The sequence below is a fragment of the Pogona vitticeps genome, chromosome 4 (genome assembly GCF_051106095.1).
Source record: "Pogona vitticeps strain Pit_001003342236 chromosome 4, PviZW2.1, whole genome shotgun sequence".
Classification (NCBI taxonomy): domain Eukaryota; kingdom Metazoa; phylum Chordata; class Lepidosauria; order Squamata; family Agamidae; genus Pogona; species Pogona vitticeps.
Genome location: NC_135786.1, coordinates 95,688,078 through 95,703,887, shown reverse-complemented (window position 1 = coordinate 95,703,887; position 15,810 = coordinate 95,688,078). Strand labels below are relative to the sequence as shown.

Below are 15,810 nucleotides of genomic sequence, written 5' to 3'. Positions count from 1 at the left end.
TTTTAAGTGGTAAGGAGACCCAGTACGGTTTGGGAACTCTTCAAATCCTTTCAAGCATGAGATTCACCGGGTGACACTGAGCCAGTAATTATTTCAGCTTTATCTATCTCACAAGAAGGTATTTAAATGGAAGATTTCAGGTGGACTTTCACATTCATGCAGCAGTACTGTAGCATTTTTTATGTCACATTTACTTACTCAATAAATTTATAACCTATGCTTTAATATCAGTGTGCAATGAAAATAGCACACACAGTAACTTGTAAAAAACATATGAGCACAAGAATAGCAGCCATATTTACAACATGTGTGCTTTCTGCATTACTGTTCATGAATAAGCCAAAGGTTTGTGGCACCATTAACACATAATAAGTTCTACAATTTATTTATTTCTTAGATTTGTATACTGCCCCATTAGTGTGAAGTACTATTCTGGGTGGTTTACAGAAAAATAATAAAACACAACAATGAAATTAGAATAAAACCAATCAACATTGATCTATGTGTAAAGCTGACTCTTTAGGCAGCATATATTTCAATCCAACATAGCATTCCAACCTTCCCATTGTACACTAGCCAGGAGAAAGTAAGAATCACCATTTGTGATCTTTATTTAGCAAACCAAGTGTACTTTAGAACCACTCTGTTTTCTACAAGGCAAAGGTCAATGTCAATGGATATTCTACCACTTTTCTCTATTTTGAGTTTCCCATTTTTTCCTATTTCTTTTGAAGGGTCAGGGCAGCCAAGCATCTGTTACTACAACACAGACATGTACACAAATATACATAAAACAATTGTCATTTTTTCCCACAGGCTATCCTGTCTTTTTATATCATTTGCCAAATAAGAATTTATTCATCCACTGTCAATTCTGCTTCCACCCCAATTTTATCTAGCCTTGCCTTTTGAGAATCAGTGGCAAATCATGCAATTTTAACTTAGCATAAATCAAAGAAAAAATCAGAGGACATTCCCACTAAAAACCTAACTGGTATAATGACCAAAACTAATAATAAATTGCCCTTCAAAAAGAGATTGTTGGCCCCATCCCTCCTCTTTCCAAAAACTGGTTACCTGATCACTGTTAGACTAGGTATCAGTATCACAGCATATTAACTACACTTTTTTACATATTGAATTAGTTAGCCTAGAAGGACCAAGATCTAAGCTTCAAGTTCTCCAAATAGATTTTATATATCCTGTTGCACATTAACCCAAACAAGCGGATGTCGAAGATGCATTCACTTATCTACAAGGGTTTAAAACTCATGGGCACAATCCAGCAAGAAGTGCACATTTCTAAATTGGACTGATTCAAATGGAAGAATGAAGCATATGTTTACCTTTCTCTACAAAAGCAACAGAGTTTATAAGTACCCTACTTTAGGATTATTTATCAATAGCAGAATTCTGCATGTCTATTCAGAAGCAACTTCAACTTGACTTAGTCTCAAGTAACCTGATATCATTTAAGTGTCTAGGTGTCTATATTTATATCTGAAGAAAGCAGCTGTAAATTTAACTTTCAAAGAGATTATTTATATTATCTTTCCTCACCTGCCTTAGCTGAAATGCATTAAAATATATTTTACAACTATGACTTAGTATAGATGAGGTTCCTAAAGAGAAATCAATATGTCTTATTATTTTATAGTGATAAATGCTATATTCATACAAAGAGAGGGGGAAGCAGATAATCATTGTGCATTAGTTTTCAGACTTCTAGCCCTGACACTCTTAGTAGAGAGGAAGAAATAAGGATTTTATATTTTCACTGTGTTAGTATTCAGTACTCTTTCAATTCTAAAAAAGGGAAAATAACAGTACTTGCTGAATTGTAAAAGTGAAAATATAAAAGTTTCTTACTTGTAAAACCCACAAGTGTTTCTTATAATAATTAAAATTGTTTTAAAAGACATTTCTGTCAACAACAATTAAAGTTAATTTTGAACATTCAGAGACTTCGTCAAGAAACATACCCCTACCAACTGTTGATCTTTGACACTATAGCAACAAGTGAACATTTGTTCTGAAGGAATGCGGAGTATGTGATGGGGGAGGGTATGTGATCACAACTTTAAGTCAGCTAGATAGACATAATGGAAAAGTTAATTGGAGCAGCAGTCTGTCAGCTGTGAAATATTTACTTTCCAAATACTTGTGACAGTTTTATTTCCATTTTTTACTGTGCCACTGAAATAATTCCATACATGTAACCAAAATTATATTATACATTACATTTTAAAATTTCAAGGATATATGGCATGTTTTCTAATGTATGTGTCTTAACCATTTAAACTTAAAAGTACTGTATCAATGAACAGATGATCCCTTTCAGGGATCCACAAATGTTTGATAGGCTTCAGAGTCAGCCATGGTTTCCAACAACCAATAAGGCTCAACATTGATACTTCCTGTTCCACAGTAGCATGGTATCATTCTTTTGCATCTACTTTGTTGGGTAGAATGTACAGACAGATGTGCAAGATACACACATACTAGTAGCAAAAATTGGACCTTTCACTCTGCTGCTGTATCCTAACCTGATGACATAAAAGGCATATAACATTCTGTACTTTTTACACAAAATGTGTTAGTAACCCACCAGCTTTGGAGGTCTTCAGAGCAGCCTATGTCACTGCTTCAAGTTCTCCATTAATAATTAATTTGTAAATAATTATTAGCATTAACAATTATGTGCTGTCAACTCAATTTCCAGGTTTTCCTAGATATAAAGTACCTAGAAGTTTTCTACCATTCCCTCCTCCTGGTGATGGTCTAGGATTGTACAACTTGTGAAAAGCTACCCAGGCTCATCTCCAGGCAGGTATAGCAAGGGACAAAATTCCCAACCCCTCACCCTCCAAGCCATGTACTCCAACTCACTGGGTTATCTAAGTTCTCGGCCATAGGTAAAATTTGCTGTTCCTTGCCAGGTGAACAGTTTGGTGGAGCTGTGAGAATCCCAATTTACAGCAGAAGCACACAACGTAGGATAACTTCCTGTTATAAATATAATATTTATACAATATAAATCAACACACACAAACACAAAACAGGCTTGGAGAACACAGCAGAGGATTGCACACAGAGAAGACAAATATTTCACCATTTTAGTCCTTCCCATGCAAGAATACATCAGTGCGAGACACTGATACATGTAACTATTTGCACATTTTCAAAGCATTTGCACCAACATGCGAGAAAGGAGAATGTTCTAGCCCTGCCATCTTTCACTGTTGCTTCCTGACTCTTTACACAAAGAAGGTAACAGCTCTGTAGGACAGTACCCCAGTATTCACAAGTGCTCTCTACATGAACTGTGTGCATTATGTGCCATCAAGTCAGAAATGACTTACAAGGACCCTCAAGGAATTTCCACAGCTGAGCAGGAATTTGAACCCAGGTTTCCTGAGTCCAAAAAAGGGACGTGGTGGCGCTGTGGGCTAAATCACTTTGTCCACTCACTACAGAACACTAGGTACGTGCACATAAATTACAGCCATGGAAAATCAGGATTCTAATTGATGTAGAAAGCCCCCATCAACCTAGAAGACATGAACAAAAACAAGGTTTCACAGGAGGGCACTTGGTCTTACAGAGAATGGGGCAGATAGCAACATCATGAGAAATGATTGAAATACTCTGTTCAAGGCAGTGCCTCCTCTTTTTTTCCTTTGTTCAATTCTTCTCTTTGGCTTAATTAGTATTACTGAAATAGCATGGCAGTCTTCATAGCACAGAAATAACATGGAAAATAATAAAACATGCTCTACTATACAGGCCCAGTAATTTTCAAGGTTCTGAAAACATGCAGACTCATGGTACCACTACTTTCAATGCCACATCCATATGGCCACTAAAAAGCAATATAAGACTGATAGAAGTCTGCTACACTGATTTTAAAAACTTATGACCACCTAGAAACTGTTGGGAATTCAGCTCTCATCAGTCTCAGCCAGCATGGCCAATGCTCAGGAATGATCTGAGTTAGAGTTCAGAAACATCTGAAGGACCACAGATTTCCCACCCCTGCTTTACAGTAGCATTATCTTATAAAATATAACTATTTACTTTTAATTTGGTGGATGGGATATTAACATGCCCAAAGTTATAAACAGCATTAGCAACTGATCATTATAGCAATATGTTGTTTCACATATAATTCTGCTCAATTCATTTGGGCATTCCACTGCTCAGCAGCATTAAAATGGATTAACTCTTCAAGAACTTTTCAGTATAATTACAGTAGCATAAGATTTTTAACCTGCCTTGCATAAAAAAGCACACAATATTTCCCCTTATTGTAATAAATTGAAATAAAATTAAAAACTGTAAAAGTTAATAGTTTAAACCTTACAATAGTCATTCTTGTTCTTCCCCCACAGATCAATTCAGTTTAATCAAGAGGCCTCCCATTTGGCACCAGTGATATGTACTGAACAGAATATTGAACCTGAATGTCAGAAACAAGTATTCAAATCTCCATCCAGCTATAATAGTTCATCAGTTGGCCTTAGGAAAGAAAGCCCAGTCTCCCACTCTATATAAAATTGGGTCCCAGAGACTGGACTCCAGCTCCGAGAAGCCCCAACCACCCGCAAAGGTTTCTGGATCTAGGAATCTAAGTTTAGGATCAACTGCCCTTATAATACTGTTACCTAAATAGTTCCCATGCAGAAGTGTGAAAGGTGAATGCAGTTGTCATAAAATGTATGCCATGTAAGTCTTGATTTTGGCAACACAATCTGAACAATTTTAGAAGTATTCTTCTCCAGTGTGAAGGAATAATGCAATTTAAAAAATGCACAAGCATAAACTCTCATACACTATTTTTTTCTCCTCTGTCTAAATACTACTTTCCAACTTATAGTGAATTCGTTTTAACATTAATAAGACTTAGTGTTATATTACTTTGTTAGAAAAAGGAATGAGTACAGCTTAAAATTCTTCTATGAATTTAAAATGTAAGCAATCATAGCCAAAGCAAACAGTAGTGCCATAATAATAACTTCTTCTGTATGTATTTTAAGACCAATGGACTTAAGCTTAGTTTGACAATAGAAGCAGATCAATCTCTCTTTCCTAATTCCTACATATATATTTATGTTCCACTTCATTCAAATGAGCAGAAAACTCAATTTATTTCGAGCTATGCTAATGTTGATAATCTAGCTGATGGGAGTACAGAAACTAAAAACCTCAGCCTGCCAAGATCCAAATTAAAGACAAGCAGAGCCTGTTAACACAGGTGCATACATTTTCTGAGTTAAATTTGCTAAGCAGCTGGCTCTATTCCATCTATGAATACTTCACATTTTAGTGACATGACTCATTTCAGTAGTAGGTTACTAGCATGAAGGCTACCTCAGGATAAAACATGGAGTATTTTGATCACTCTTTTTTCCCTCAAGCCACAGCAGTCCCCAGGAAACTAAATTAAGTATTTAACAAATGAAATAAGAAAACTCAATAAATAAGGTAAAATAACCAGTAGAGAACACCTTTGTGCGAAAATCAGGTCAACAATACCTTGCTGTGAATCCAATGGAACAATTTTAGAATTTTCAACTGGCTCTATTAAACAGCCCAACTGTAGTAATTTTTTTTGAAATGATCTAAAAATTTTAAGATGCATAATTCAGATTTTATTTTAAATACAAAAGGGTAAATCAGTAACCCCCAAACTTGGCTCCCCAGGTGTTCTTGGATTACAACTTCCAGAGATCCTGGACAGCACAGGTGGTGCTGAAGGTTCTTTTAGTCCAAGAACATTTGGGGAACCAAGGATGGGAGCCACTGGAGTAAATGCACGTAATTTAGATCAACAGGACAAACTCCTACTTTGGCAAGAAAGTGGGACTAAAGTGGGTATACATCAAAGGTATGTCTTTGTTTGGTGGAATGTGTAAAAAAAGGGGAGATCTACTGATTGCTCAAAATCAGTTTCACTGAGCACTTGGCAGATTTTCTCAGGGAAATTTTCTGCAAAGTTATAGGTCTATGAAGTACAATGCTTGCTTTGAATGTGCTACAAAAACTCGAGAGAGGAAATATTCCTAGAAAAGAATTCATGCTAGGCTGGCTGATACCAGCTTCTTATTTACTTACATTATAAAGATTATACTCCATTAAGTACTGGAAACTGCTCTATGATCTTCCAAAAGATTCAATGCTGAATTTACAGGGAATACAACAAAGAATTGATATGGTGACCTCAGCAACTCAAATATTATGACCAGGACAATTATTGCTTTTGGGATTCCCCCCCCCTTTGCACATATGGTAATTGCAGCTAACTGAACAACCAATTTAAACCATTTTACAGTGAAACTGTTTAATATTCTACAAAGGAAGAGTACAGATTTCTTTAAAATGCATTTTGTAAGGAAAACTTCTGTTGTTTCACTGCAAGCAGGAATATGACTGATGCTCAGCTAGTGACTTATAAAAAAAGAACTGACTCATCTTCAAGATAATATTATGCTATAACCTTTACAGTAATTCTATGGAAGTACTACAATAAGAGTAACATTTCAAATGTTTTTTTCTGTTTTTCCAAGAACTGATAGATAAACCATGTCAAATACCATGGCTTAAGTTTAAAAGAAAACTGCAGTAGGCCTTGAATTAATATATTTTCTTGTTCTCGTTACAGCATAAATATGAGGCTTCTGCTTCCATTTTAGATGAATAGTTTGGCATACCATCTAAACTCTTAACATCTAATCTAAATTTGCTTGGTGGAAAAACTAATTCTGTAGAGTACTACAGTAGTTTGAAGTTGTTTCTACTAGCCTTGGCTAAGTTTAAGCACAGTTTGGTTAAACATGGTTGACTATATGGCAACACAGACTAATGTAAAACAGCAAGTGAAATCTTCTAAAACTAACCCTAAAGCTAAAGTATAGCTTCACCCTTAGTTTTGGAACACTTATCTGCTACCTAACAGAAGATGCTAAATCACCCTCCGGAGAAAAACAGATTCTATGTACTCAAATGGCTGCTATCAGTAACAGTGAACAAATCTGCTATTTCCCTCCTGCTAGTACTAAGTGGTACGAAGACAGGAGGGCCTGGCGTGCTCTGGTCCATGGGGTCATGAAGAGTCAGACACAACTTAACCACTAAACAACAAGTACTAAGTGGCAGAAAACATCCTCCTAACCATTCATTTTTAAAAGGCCTCACAAGTACAAATGCTCAAAACATTAACAATAGCCCAAGTAAGATGTTAGAACTTTGATAACATGGGAATCCTGTGCACACACATAGACGCACCTGCTGCTGAAAATCAACAGGGAAATAATCCACTAGAATCTATTTTCAACAAGTTTTTGTCTTGTTTACTCAAAAGGTTCTCACTGCTGAATTTTAGTTCTTCATTATACATGCAGTTACCAAACAACTTGCATGATGTTCACAGAGGAAGCTAGCAAACTAAATGCCACAACTTCCTGTATATAGAAAACAAACTAAAAAAAACCCTCCCTGTTTCTAATTAAGACTTAGTTCATATTTTACTAAGCAATCCACTGTAAATGTATATTTGAAATCAGAGGAGTTACACCAAGAAAGAGCTGACACACCTTCTGAAAGAATGGCATCTTTCAAATAAAGCAGAACATCTGCAAATTTTCTGACATCATTCACCAGTTGCAAGATGTACTCTGGGTCCACAACAGTGCTGTCATAGCAGTCCGAGTTGGAGCTAATGCTGCTCAGAGAATTGCTCTTGGTGCTACGCCCCATACCCCAGGTTCCAGAATTAGAGATGTTGAAGAAATTGGAGGTAGACAGCTTGGTTAATCCTAAACCACGCTTGCTGCTGCCACCGTTCTGTCGCAACATCCCAGCCACTGCGGAACTTAGGAAATGTTCAGAGTTAACATTCAGTGTTGCTTATGGTCCATCCGCCAAGCAAAAAAGTCCTGAAGAAAGAAAAAACAAATTATGAGTCATCTACAACAGAAGTAAACATTAACTTCAGGTGTTGAAATTCAAGCACTAAGCTGTTGAATGTATGAAGCCTTTTTGATACTAACAGTGTTCATCATTTTGATACTAACAGTAAACAGCTCAGACGCATATAACTGTTATAATTGTCAATAGTACAACTTTTGCAAATCAATTCCTTTAACATTATGCTGAATATTTTTAGCCTTATGAAGTCTTTTTTTAACACTGATAGTTCCATACTTAAAAAAGGGTCCTTAATTTCTATTCTTTTCTATGAGGGAAAGAAGAGTATAATGTATAATAGAATTATCAATCTGTGTCCATTTTAGAAAATAAAGTATGTTTTCATTAATCAAGCATATATTTCAAAGCATTTAATCAACAGAATAAGTCACCAATAAGCAGTTTTCTTCTAAAGATTATTCCATATGTTACACTGTAAGAGACAGATATTAAAACCCACACTATGAATTGGCTACAACTATGTAAAGCATTCCTCTCTCTTTTTCCACCTTATGCTACAGAAATACAGTGTAGAGAGGAGCAACTATCTGGGGTCATAATTCTTTGGAGAACATGAATACAGAATGCATATGCTTTGGACATTACAGGTACACTACAGTTTCAGCAGGTACACCACCACTTGATGCATATACCCAATGATATAATAAATGAAAACTTTTAACAACTTAAAATTCTGAATTTCACTTGAACAAAAGGGGAAGGAACATTTAGCCCTTCAAACAAAATCTTAATACAGGTTTCAAATTACTGATATCTATATCAGTATCAGCTTAACCCACTGTTAGAAACAACTGAAAATATATTGAGCATTTAATAAGTTCTGGCTTTTAAATGTGCTTTATTACTGAAACATGAAAGAACCTATAAACCATCCATCAGATCCGCTTTGGTTTGGATCTCTGCATTAAGCAGGGGGTTGGACTTGATGATCCTATAGGCCCCCCCAACTTGATTATTCTGTGATCCTATGAACCTCATTTGAAATTGGATTTATAAAGATACTCCTTTTGTCTTATAAACAGTAAACAAACTACGTTGAATTATTCTGCAACATGGGCACTTCTTGAAATAAAAAAAACTAGGCAATATGCATGAATGCAAAAGGGCTGTTAATTTTTGTGTATCACATCAACATTCCAAAAAAAGAGAGCTAAAGAATAATTAAACATGAATTCCAAGTATTTTTTAATTAATACTTGAACATACATTTCAAAAACATCCCAGGAATATTCCAGATAATAGTATGTTTCCACTCACAATTTTTACACAGTAAAAAGCACTGTAATACTTTGTTTAAAAGCAACACACATAATACTAGATACTGAAAAGTATTTACAAGTATGAAAATAGGCTACTTCAACAAGATTACCTGGTTCACCATACCCTATGGGATGAAAAACTGCAAGAACTGCAAAGTTCCTATGTGCATCTTTACAGACAGAAATCTGTTCTGAAATCTTACCCTTCTGCTTACCCATTTCTTTTTTTTAATGTAATAACTACTAGTGAGACAAGCAAGACTTGTTACACATAGTGAACTCTTGTGGTTTTGTATGCCAAAGCCCTGACAGGTTGTAGTTAGAACACACTCATCTTAAAATATTTTAAATGCTTCCTCTTATGTTAGTAAGTTGAAACTCATACTTTCTCAAACCATTAAAAGTGACAACTATTCAGTTCACAGACAATAACTTCTTTTAGACTCTTCTTTTAATGTCACTTCTTAATATAAGTGACATTAGTATGTACTTATTAATATATTAATAAGTACATACTAACCCTATTTATTTATTACATTTGTATCCCATTTTTTCTCCAGTGAGGTCAAGATAAGGTACACAGAAACTCCTCCTGCACACTGTATCCTCAGAACAACTTAAAGGTCAGGCTGAGAGATCATGACAATGGCCAAATGAGGATTTGAACCCTCGTCTTCCCAGCCTCAGTTCAACATTCTAATCATTACACATTCCCTTCCTACAATCATTCATTAAACATTTTAAATTACTGTACTTTAATCTGATGCTTGTTTTTAATATAAAAACTTGCTCAGTGGTCAAAAGATCTCCTGTATGGAGAATTAGTATAGGGAAAGTGCCCCAGAGGAAGACCACAGCTGCGATACAAGGCTATCTGCAAGTGGGATCTGAAGGCCTTAGGAATGGACCTCAACAGATGGGGAACCCAGACATCTGAGCATTCAGCCTGGAGGCAGGTGGTGCAGCACGGCCTCTCCCATTTTGAAGAGACCCTTGTCCAGCAGGCCGAGGCAAAGAGGAAGTCCCGAAAGCAGCAAGATCAGGGAGCTGGACAGGGGACAGATTGGATTTGTCTTCAGTGTGGAAGGGATTGTCACTCTCGAATTGGCCTTCTCAGCCATTCTAGACGCTGTTCCAAGTCCTCCATACAGAGCATGTTACCACAGTCTCTCGAGACTGAAGGATGCCTAAACCTGCTCAGTGGTGTTTTACCATTAACTGTGTTTTTAGGTGTGCATCTGTTTTAATTGAAATTTCAGTTATGCACTGGAAGAAAGCCTGAACATGAAACAAATCAATAATTCTGTCTATAGTCATAATTTTGAAATAGTTTGGCACATCACTTGCACTGATTATGCCAGATTTCACATATAGTTGGTTTTACTAACACAAATTTTTCCTCTTTTTCTGACACTCTCAAATTCTTCCCATATACTTTAACAGAGAAGATAAAGTACCTAGAGCAGTGTTTCCCAACCTGGGGCTCAGGACACCCAAGGGGGGTCTTGAAGTATTTTATCAGGGGGGTCATGGGTCACTTCATGTGTTGTTGCCCTTGTTAAATAATTTCTTGACATTTTAGAGCAGGACATGGGTGAGTATGTATGAGAAGCAGAGTCTTTGGAGGAAGAAACCTCTATGAGAAAAGATGATTTGGCCCCATTAAATATGCCTTTTTATGCACAAATGGCAAGGGGGTCACAGGTTACCTGCCTATTATAAAAGGGGCTCAGTACTTGAAAAATGTTGGGAACCACTGACCTAGAGAGTAATTCTTAGGACCAAAAAAGTTTTCCCCTCAAAGGCAGACACACTTTCTAATTAATTCCAGACGATTCCTTTGCATATTCACTCGGAAGCCAGTCGACTTGGCCTCAGTGGGGCTCCCCTGTCACTTTTTACCAAAACCCTACCTACAGGGTGGCTGCCCGGTTAAAAGCAGAAGGTGGGTACTCTTCATGAGGGGCAGGGGGGGAAGGGACTGATTCTTTTTTTACCCCAACGAGTACAAACCGTACATTTAAAAAAAATAGACTATTTGCAACAATGTTGTAAAAATAGGGCACCATGGGGCAGAGGAACAAAGCGAAGCATAAAAACTGTTGACATACACATGGGGGCATGGGGGCGGCCGGGGGGGGGGAAGAGACCTCGCGACTTGGGCGCGGGAGGTGCCCGAGCGCTCCCGCCGCCCCCCTTCAAAGGCATATCTGGCATTCCGAGCGAGGCGCGCTCCCGCTCCCGCTCGCGCCCTCCCTCCCTCCCTCTTCAGGCGGCCACAGGCAGTCCAAGGGCCCCTTTTCCCCGGCCCAGGCATGGGCAGCCAGCTGCCAAATCGCACGTCGTCGTCGTCGTCCTCTTCCTCTGGCTGTTCATACCAGGATTTAAATACAATCGAAAGGAGACGCTCGGGCTATAAACACACACGGAAAACCGAGAGGAAGGGAGGGGGGTGGGGGAGCGAGGGGGGGGTGGGAGAAACAGAGGGAAAGCCTCCCCCCCCCCCAGGCAGCGAGCGGGTCGAAGGAACTGCGGAAATGCAGGATGAGGTGGAAGACGTCTCGGGAAGGGAGGCAGGAAAGGGGACCCTCCCCTCCCTCCCTCCTTCCCTCCGTTCGGCTTGAAAGCCACCGAGGAGCACCCGCGGAGGGGTGGGGGTGGGAGAAGAAGTTGGGGGCAAAACAAAACCCGCCCCTACCCTAAACCGGAGAGACTCTGTGGAGGGTTTGGGAAGGGTGTCAAGAGAGGGGGAACCCCCCCGCCCCAAGTCCCACACACTCCTATTCTGAGACCCACGACTGCGGACTCGCGGGAGGGACCCGGAGGCACCGGGAGCACCGCCCTTCCCCTCCGCACTCACCCGCGAAGACACGCCGAGAGAAGGCACCGGCGTGTGTGTGTGAGAGAAAGAGTGTGTGTGAATGTGTGTGTGAAAGAGAGAGAGAGAGAGAGAGAGAGAGAGAGAGAGAGAGAGAGTATGAAGCGGGGCTGACAGCCTCTTCGCTGCCTCTCTGAGCCCGACCCGACCCCACAACAGACACCCGCGCCCGAGGTCCCCGCAGCCTCCGCCGGTTATGCTTACCGCAACGGCGGACCAACCCAACGACAGCAGGACGACGCTCTATAACCGACGCCGGGAAGCGGTTGGCGGCTCCGAACCCGAATCTTCGGGCGCCGCCGTCGCCGCCGCATCCCCGCCGCCGCCCATGGAACCCGCCCCCCCTTTCCTTCCTTCCTCGCTCTTGCTCTCGCTCTCTCCTCGCTTTAGCCCTGGCGCAACCCACTGCCAGACTGGCCGCCACCCGCACGCCCCAAACCACTCCCCGCCCTGGCTTTCGAGCTCCAGCGGAGGTCCCCGCCCCCTTTCCCAAACCACCGATCCGTATTGGGCGGCTGTGGCCACCCGGGGCGTGGCTTACGCTAATAAGGAGAGAGCAGGGGCGTGGCTTACGCTAATAAGGAGGGAGCAGGTACGGAAGGAAAGGAGAGGCGTGGTTTTCTTTTGAACCTCTCGCTCTTCTTGAAGGCTCAATCTGGACCCGCCGACTCCTCGCCGAGAGGAAAGCGCGGGGGACAGGACCACACGTACCTTTAGTCTAAACAAGCAAGCAGAGAGAGAGAGAGAAAGAGAGAGAATCCGTCCTTCCACAGGCTAACACCTAAAAGTGCGTTTTTATTTTGCCCTCTGGCGTACAAAGGGTGGTTGAAAACCAACTTAGATCGAATAGATTGGGGGAGCAGCATCCACGCTCCTTTTTTAAAAAAGAGAACAGAGCCCGAGCTGGTTAGCTGTCATCTGTCTTTTTTTTTTTTTTTGGAAGGATAATTCCTATTTGGGGGGGGGACCTTTTAAACCTGGAGGTGGGGCTTAACGATTAGATGCTTTTAATAGATCCTGTGGATGAAACCTCAATTCGCTTACTCTCCTCTGGGGAGGGGGAGAGAGAGAGAGAGAGAGAGAGAGAGGTCCGTCCCTCGCTGAGCGCTGTTATGTGGATAATGAAGAACAGATCCCCAGCAATCATGTTATTTAGCTTTTTTTTCTTGCCCCTTCCTCCCTATCATATAAATAAAATCATAGCATAAGAAAAGCCCCAAGCAATATACTGGTTGTAATATCGCAGTTGCGTTTTCCAGCTGATACTGAGAGGCATTCGGCCTTTGGTACAGGCGGTATATATTACAAACATGACTAACAGCTGTGGGTAGCTTTACTTGCCATGCCTTTGTTTAATATCATTTTAAAGCTGTCCATGTTGGCAAGCATCAGTGTGTCCTCATGCTTGCAAATTCTGCAATTCAACTATGCGCTGCCTTTTGTCAGCCCTGAATATCCATTATCACCACACATATTATCATAATTTTATACTCTTATTGTGTACCACCCTTTTTCGACACTTTCAAAAAGAAACATTTTCTTTGTTTTAAAATGGGGTGGATCCGTCAGGTTAATAATCTAAAAATCAAATTTCAAACTTGTAGGGGTCATCTTTAAACAGACCTTGAAGAAGCTGGATTAGAAAAGGTTGGTAAGAAGTATATAGCTGGCAAAAATGACTACAATGTGCTATGGTAGAAAATGCAGGCAGAGCTTTGGGAGAATCAATCAATACTTCACTGGGTTTCTTCAGTGTAATGTCCAGAATTTGAAAGAGTCTACTATATTCTTCTGCTACAAACTATAATGTAACTACTGAGGAATCAAATGCTATTTTATTACAACTTCTCTGTTCATCCATATACACTTAGAGACTGAGCAAGTGTATGTGTGTACCTTAACATCTCATGAGCATAAAGGGTAATACATAACATAATTCATCTTCTCTAGAATATCCTGCCCTATAGGTTCTATAACTGCCATTTGGGAAACACCATATTTTTACCAGAACAACTGAAAAGGATTAATTTTTCTCTCCGTTTGTTAGTCACATGTGTTTGTGTGTGCGCATTGCTCAGTTTCTTAACAGAGTATATAGATTTACTGTGGAGTTATAATAAAATAGTATCTTATTCTTCAGTAACTACACTTTAGTCTCTAGTTCAGTGGACTAGAGTCCCCAGATATTCTTGGACTAAAACTCCCAGAAGCCTTCACCACTTTTTTGTTGTTGTTTAGTCGTTAAGTCATGTCTGACTCTTCGTGACCCCATGGACCAGAGCACGCCAGGCTCTCCTGTCTTCCACTGCCTCCCTGAGTTTGGGTCATGCCATTTAAGTCATATATGAATTTACTAACTGTGTTGTAATGCAGAACAATTATTTTAGCACCAGAATGTGTTTTTCCCCATGACCATAACTTTCTGTAGTAAAGCTGATACATAGGATGCTGCTTCACACTAGGTCACTCTGTTTGTCCATGTGTTAAGACAGGATTGGGGAAGATATGGCCAAACTCTCATCAATCTTAGCCAGCAGTAAGAGATGAAGGGAGTAGCCATCTGGCAACATCTGGAGGGCCACAAGTTGCTCACTTCTACATGAGGGCCTTATAAGTGATACAAATGAGCACTTCATTAAAAAAATTAGAATAAAAGTATGGATTGCTATTTCTTGTTATCATATAAAGTCCTTTGCAAGAGACGCTCTAGGCACCTGAAATACTGCATCCGATCTCCCCTATCCCCCAACTTCATTACTGCCCATATCCCTAAGGAAATACTACACACAAGCTGTGAGTGATAAAATGCTTTAATGTACAGACTGGTAGTGGGCAGTGGCATTGCCAGTTTCATTACTATTCTATGGCATTTCCTGAGATACTCTGAACTAATTGTTTGATCATATTTTGATTAATACTTGAACTACATTGCCTGAGGCCACTTTGTGAACTGCAGGTTGGCCAACTGTTCTATAGATGCACCAACTTTTGTGGGAGGTGATGCCCAATTTTAAAACATATAAAGCTCATAACCACATTAGAAGGCCTTCTTTGAATCCCACTCCCCTCTCCAATCTGAACAATGATCAGCTTTTCTGCTGATTTTAAACTCTGAAAATTAGCCATGATCTCCTAAGACCCTGGCCTTGTCTCAAGAATCTGTGGCTCTCACCATGGCACTCTTCATACTGAGCCCAGCTAGAAAACATAAGCGGAACCTTTCCATTCTTCAGCTTTGTTGCACTGGGCAATTATTAGATAGTCTGACTCCCTAGGATGGATTTAGGCAAAGAGTAAAACCTGCCATTTATTCAAGCAGACGTATTTGTGATTGTTTGGAATCGTCTTGTGATAAACTCTTCATCTTTTCCTTTCCTTACTTGGATGGTGTTTGCTAAAACATATGATCGACTCAGCTACCTTTAATTAAAAGCATTGCTTATTTGCCACAGCAGTTGAGTCCTCTTTGTCAGCCAGATGGTTGGTGCTAGTATCCAGCTGCATCTTTGTTCCTCTGTAAGTCCCCCCCCTTTTTTTTTGAAGACACTAGTGCTACATTAATGCACTAGAGCAGTGTGGAATGCAGCAGTTAGGGACAGAGGGCAAAAGCATGCCCAGGAACAGTGTGAATTGAATGGACAGATCCTGTGGTAAAAGGTCAAAGCCTGGAACAGACTGACCACCTAA

At 39.9% G+C, this 15,810-nt stretch overlaps 1 protein-coding gene across 2 annotated transcripts in view; it reads right to left on the bottom strand.

Moving 5' to 3' along the window:
- ARHGAP29 (Rho GTPase activating protein 29) overlaps positions 1–12,465 on the bottom strand; it is a 92,032-nt gene extending 79,567 nt beyond the window's left edge. For both annotated transcript variants that reach the window (XM_072997974.2, XM_072997975.2), the window contains exons 1-2: positions 12,328–12,465; positions 7,593–7,934 (exon numbers count right to left, since the gene is read on the bottom strand). In XM_072997974.2, coding sequence (XP_072854075.2) covers positions 7,593–7,854 — 262 coding nt within the window. In that variant the 5' untranslated portion in view covers positions 7,855–7,934; positions 12,328–12,465. The remainder of the gene's footprint in view (positions 1–7,592; positions 7,935–12,327) is intronic.
- Positions 12,466–15,810: the final 3,345 nt, after the last annotated feature.